This window comes from Belonocnema kinseyi, chromosome 3, assembly GCF_010883055.1.
Source record: "Belonocnema kinseyi isolate 2016_QV_RU_SX_M_011 chromosome 3, B_treatae_v1, whole genome shotgun sequence".
In the NCBI taxonomy this organism is placed as follows: Eukaryota; Metazoa; Arthropoda; class Insecta; order Hymenoptera; family Cynipidae; genus Belonocnema; species Belonocnema kinseyi.
Genome location: NC_046659.1, coordinates 153,458,147 through 153,464,576, shown reverse-complemented (window position 1 = coordinate 153,464,576; position 6,430 = coordinate 153,458,147). Strand labels below are relative to the sequence as shown.

Below are 6,430 nucleotides of genomic sequence, written 5' to 3'. Positions count from 1 at the left end.
ATCGTAGTGTCGCTTTGCACTTAATCAGAGTAGTTTTGAGGGAGTGAACAATTTAAACGGTCTACCCTGCTCGTGGGGTGTTTTGAAAAGTTCCTCTCTTTCTGGAAAACCGAACCTCATATTCTGAGTGTACTAGGGGTGTTTAAGAAGAAGCTGAAGGAAAACAAAATGCCAGTGATTTTTTGAGTGTAAGCTTAAGTAACCGTGTTAACATATGGTGACGAATTTCGATGTTAGGACATGAAACGATTTAAAGTTTGTATAGGTCTTTATAATAGAGCCTCCCGCGATCAAAACGGGACGTGCTCGGAATGCTTTGGTTTCAGTTAGCCTCTTGGTTATTCTCGTTCTTGATTTTTTCAAGTCGGATTTTCAATTTCTTTAAATTAAGATATGCTTAAAAAAATGGAAAATTCGACTTGGAAAAAATCAAAAACGAGAATAACCAAGAGGCAAACTGAAACCAAGGCATTTCGAGCGTGTTCTGTTGTGATCGCGGGAGGCTCAATTTATCAGATTTTAAGGATTTTTTGTAAGGGTTAAAATACCTAAGAACCGCAAGGGCATACAAATATTGTATTAATAATGCTATAAAAAATGCTCCTGTTTTGTAGTGTTAAAAATTCATGGTAGGACTTAAAACTTTTAGTCAACAATTCATTTACTAAACATATTTTTAGGTTCACTAACTCATCAGAGAAAATAGATACAATTTACCAATTTTATAACCATTTAGATTGCTTTACGCAAAACATGTTTGTCAATGATAAGATAATGTCTAGTATATATACAAGTGGATCGTATTCATCATTTTATTAGTTACATCACAAAAAATTCTTTAAAAAATTGGTTACGTGTCTCTACTAAAATGAGAAATCTTATTTCTTCTCTGCTCTTGTTTTTTATAACATTTCTTCTATTCATTCGTAAGTAGAATAAATATAACTATCATCCACTTACAAACGAAATATATTTTAAAATTGGTTCCACAGCATTATTCAAAAATACTCAAATGACTTCTTCCCAGTGAAAACAATAAGATAATATATAGATAAATTTTAATAAATTTAATTTCATTAAAAGTTTGAAGTTAAATTTTCCTTGATGTTTAGAAGTTAATTCAAAACTTTCAGAATGTGTATTATCAAAATATGTGATATTAAAAGCTTGATAAAACAAGTATTTTACATATGCCAAGTTATATTAAAATGAAATACAAAGTTTCAAGTAAATTTAGAAGATTTCAATTGAATATATACTTTACGGAATTTTAAAAGATTTGAAGGAATTCTTTATTTATTTTAATAACTTCCAAAAATGTTAAAGGATTTGTAAACTTTTGAATTATTTTCGAAGATTGCGAGGAGCTTTCAATTTATTTCTGTAGTTTACCTGATTTCAGAGAATTTAAAATATTTGGAAATACAGTGAAACTCTTCAATAGCCCTCCCTTCTATAGCCCTTCCGAGAATCGCCACCGCACCGAAGGTAGGTGTAACAGGAGCTGCGCGGTGTACGCGAGGTCTGCGGTAGTCACTCAGGTGAGGACTCAGGCGCGAAGAAACAAAATCGGAGCAGGCTATAATGAGTTAGTTCCCACCTACCGTCAGCCCCAAAATTGGCACTATAGCAGAGTTTCACTGTATTTTAAAATCTTTCTTTTTGCATAATTTATGAAATGTCTCACGTAAAAATGAGTAACTTTTGCTTGAACAATTATTTTTATACTTTACGGGATTTTCGGGTTTACTCTGAAAACGGCCTTAAACTTCGTTGATAAACTTCTTTGATGAAAAATTCAAATATTTTTTCTTACAGAATCAAGTTCCTCGTCTAATGAAATACGGTTATTTAGGGGAATGGCATACCGACTCCGATTTGGACTTCTCCCTGAACTTCTTGGAAGAGTTGAAAATAACATGATCGTTCCACTTAATCCAGGTAGTATTTAAAGTACTAAAAAATAATCCAAAACAAATATGAAAGAATTATGTATATAAGGTCAAATCGGAAGAATTTTTAAATAAAATTTCTTGAATAATTCTTAGTAGATTCAAAATTGAGTAAAAATTAGTAGTCGGCCGAATCTATTTCCAATTAGACAGGGCCCTACATTTAAAATCACAGAATCTGTCGAGGTCGAAATTTGTTGTTTTTTAGAAGCAATTAGGCGATACACATGTTTCTGATTTTCAAACAGGATTTTTTCTACAACGTTATGTGTATTTGAATTTTGTGCTTTGTTTTTTCAAAAAACTCGATTTTTTTCTGTAAACCTTTATATATTTGGATCTAATTGAGATTTGGTTGTTGGTAACAATGACGCATACAAAAAAATCTCAAATAAAAGTCTGCACGTCTACAAAAGTTTTCTGAAAAACATTTCTCGTTTTTCTGCGATATTTTTCATAGTTTATGAAAAAAATGCCATAACTACATTTTTAGGGAAAAAATTCGCCCGACCTCAAAAATGGCTCAGCCCGTATGATGGTGCTAAGATGCATTACTTTTATTAGTAGAAACTTTAAAAAAATCAAGAGGGTAGGGTTTTTTAAGAAAATCTGTTATATTATTTTCTTTAAATTTTGAAAAAATAAGAAAAGTATAATTTGGAGATAACCCCACTTTTCTATTTTTCTGAATATTTTTTTTAAGTTTCTACTGATAAAAGAAATGCATCTTAGCAGCATCATGCGGGCTAAACTATTTTTGAGGCAAGGAGCATTTCAAGATGTTATTTAGCCCTAGAGAGATTCTGCGATTGCAAGTGTAGGGCCCTGGCTGATTTGAAATGTTACGGATTTCTTTAATTTCTTAAATAATTAGTAACTATATTCTTCTTGCAGAAAAATATCGAAATACTCAAAGAAGTGTTGATCCATCCATATATTTCCGTCCAATATATACTTATCGCAGAGGAGGCTCGACTTTTATACGTTTTGGTTAGACAATTTTTTCAAGGTTTTTTAGCATTTAAGAAAGAAAAACACTAAATTTTTAAATTTAAAATTCTACAATGTGAATTTGCAATTACGGTTTCTTGCAAATTATTTTCCCTGATATGTTAAAAACAGTCATCCCTAATAAATACATAACCTATCCAAATAAAGTGGTTAAAGAATATGTTTTGAAAATCTCACAATTATAGTTATTGAAAGCCTAATCGGATTTTGATTACTAAAAGTTCTTTTATGTCCTTAGTTTAAAATTCAACAATCAAATATACAAATAAGCTTTTTTAATGAGATATTTGTTTAAAAGAAATTAGTGTTTTTAAACAAAAGTTCTCTTCAAGTTTGCTAATTTTTAGCAGTTTTAAGTTATGTTAGTGTTCCTGATTGTTTAACAATTTTTAGTTATTGGATAGAGTCACAATTTTATACGTATTACAGAAATTCTAAGTTGATGACTTTTTAAATATTTTAAATAATTATATACTCTATTCTTCTTATAGACCCACCACCGAAATTCCATTATGGTGATGAATTGTGGCGACCGAGTTTTTCTGTTGATCGCCCTTATGCAGTATTGCATGGAACTCATTTTTATGAACTGCATGCACCTCCAGACCGTAATTTACAAATTTTAAATACATTTTCAAAGTAGTATAAGAGAATCAAGTTAGGGCATATTTTAAAAAAAAATTTCTTTTGATATACTGGATGAGTCGTTTTAATTGACGCACGCAAATATCTTTGTTGGTAAGCTAGATACGAAATATTTATTTGGTCAAAAGTTGTTCAGGACAATGGAGGACATTTTGAACGTAAAAAAGACTGTGACCTTTAGGGGGTTAATTTCCCAGGCTATTTGAAGGTCAAAACCGGATTTTCAGATGGGAACCTGAATTTTTTCATTGGATTCGGAAAGAGCGGAAAATTTTACCACAGAGAAAATAGTTTTCAATTTGTTAGAGTGAACCTCAGAAAGTCAAAGTTAGATGTTGAAAAATCGTTCAGAAGCTGTTTTCTTTGAACTTTTGAGGAGAAGAACCCGAAAAATTTGTTCGCCAAATATTCTAAAAAATTCAAAGAAAACAGCTTCTGGGCGATTTTTCAACATTTAATCTCCACCTTCTGAAGCTCACTCTAACAAATTTGAAACTATCTTTTCGGAAGTACATTTTTTCGCTTTTTCCGATTCCGGTGTCGAAAATAGGGGTTCCTATTTTGAAAAATTGACTTTGACCTTCAAAAGGCATTGAAAATTGATCCCAAGGTCACGGTTATTGGTTCCGTCAGATGGCTTCCATTGTTCTGAATAACTTTTGTACAGACAATTTTTCTTATCTGCCTTACTAACAGAGATATTTGCGAGCGTCAATTAAAATGGCACACCGTGTAGAAATTTAATTTTTTACAATTTAATTACTAGTAGATTTAATTTTAGTACAATTTAGCAGCAATAAGTTAAAGCTTTTTTTGATCTTCCAAGCAATTAATGAATATATTGTTCTTCCGAAATCAGGGGAAAATGAGATAGTCGAACCTCAAGAAAATGATGTAGTGAAACGGAATGGAATTCCTCGTGCAACATTCGATGAACAAGGCAAGTGGGTACCATTACGTTCTAATGGCTAGGCATACGCAATTCCTGATCGTCTAGCGCTGATAATGTAAAAAATAAAATACAATTTTAAACAAATATATTTAATAATTGTGTCTAAAGCATCAAGTTTTCAAAATAATTAATTAATGCTGACCTCTCTCTTCAATCAGATGGTCCAAATTAACGTAATATAATGATTTGGTATTTGTATACATCATTCAATGGTGAAAATTAAAAAAAACCTATTTAACAGTCTAATCGAAATTTTTTGTTATTTGTTACCATTCCTTGATGATTACTCCACTCTAAAAATGAACGCACTTTTTAGTCTTTTTTTTACAAAATCAAAATTAGATAAAACTTTTTCTAACATCGAAAGTCATTCTTTTCCTTTCCTCGTAGATATTCTGTTCCATAACTTGTGAAAAACAACTTACAAGAGACTAAACATTTTTGTGGAAAACAGCAATCTTGATTTTTCAAAACTGAAAGAAGAAAAAAATTAAAATTTGATAAAGTTTCGTTTCATTTTATTATGTTTTGTTTAAATATTCACCTATTTTCCTAAAATTTCCTTATTCAAATCAACATCCTTACCTTGAAATTTGACTTACCCAATTTTAACTAAAATTGATATTTTTTAACTAAAACATATTAAGTTTTAAAAAAATGGACCATAAATGTCTGAATTGTATGACTTTAATTGATTCTCTTAATTCCTTGAATCCATGAAATTCTCTAAAATTCAAGATTTGTCGAAATGTTCTGAATTCCTTGAGTTTTTTGAATTACTTTTATTATTTCATTTTATAAAATTATTCGAATTCCCTAAATCATTTGAATTCCTTGAACTCTTGGATTCCTCAAATTATTTAAATTTTTTGAATTATTCGAATATTCTGAATATTTTGAATGCATTGAATTCTTGACATTCTTAAAACTCTTTAAATTCTTTAAATTCTTCGAATGTCTTAAATTCTTTGGATTTCTTGAATTAGTGAAATTACTTGAATTTTTTCGATTCGTTAAATTCTTCGAATTCATTGGATTCTTCAAATTACATGAATCTCGAATTTCTTAAGATTTTGAGCATTTTTTACATGAATTATTATATGGAATGTATATTTAAAGAAAAACAAATTTAACATCTATTAAAAACTGCTCTCAAAACACAAATTGTAAAAGCTGGGTTTTTATAGTTTTTGAAAATTGCTTAAATTCTAGTACTCATTAAATTGGTGTTTAGAAAAATGTTATTAATATCTGTTGTTTTCCTTCAAATTTGTGCCCAAGCCTTTAAAAAGTAAATAGCGACTCAAAACCCTTTTTTGGTTTAAAACTCAAATACCTAGTTGAAAGTGTATCTACTTTATCAAAATTCATCTTTCCTATTGATAATTTATCATTATAATTGAAAATCCTTTTCTTTATTATATTGTATTATATTTTGTTAATATATTTTCACGAATAACATTTTTAATTAAGATTGAACTGTTCTATGTTTGGTTCAACATTTATCTTCTTTAGCTCAAAATGAAACTATCTGTATTTTGTGGAATTTTTTTCTTTTGCGTTAGAATATTAATCTTCTTGGTGACTAGTTTATGTTTTTAATTGAAAATTGAACTTTTTTTCTCAAAAAATCATCTGTATTGTCGAAAACGTCTTTTTTCACAATTTAAATATTTTGTAGAAAATTTAGGTTGAAAATTCCAGTAATTTGTGGACATTTCTAATTTTAGTTTTAATTTAACTGTTTTGAATTGAAAATTTAAATAAATTTTGATGGGAATATCAACTACTTAACTTTTTTTTAAGAATTAATTTTTAATCACAGATTCATCACTTTGTTTGAAAATTCAACTATTTTTCTGAAAATTGC

General features: G+C 29.3%; 1 protein-coding gene across 1 annotated transcript; it reads left to right on the top strand.

The window, feature by feature from the left end:
* Positions 1-24: 24 nt before the first annotated feature.
* Positions 25-4,704, top strand: LOC117170246. Its single transcript, XM_033356878.1, has 5 exons — positions 25-188; positions 1,819-1,941; positions 2,847-2,942; positions 3,455-3,571; positions 4,468-4,704. Exons 2-5 carry the CDS (start codon positions 1,860-1,862, stop codon positions 4,578-4,580), a joined length of 408 nt encoding a protein of 135 aa, XP_033212769.1. The 5' UTR covers positions 25-188; positions 1,819-1,859; the 3' UTR covers positions 4,581-4,704.
* Positions 4,705-6,430: the final 1,726 nt, after the last annotated feature.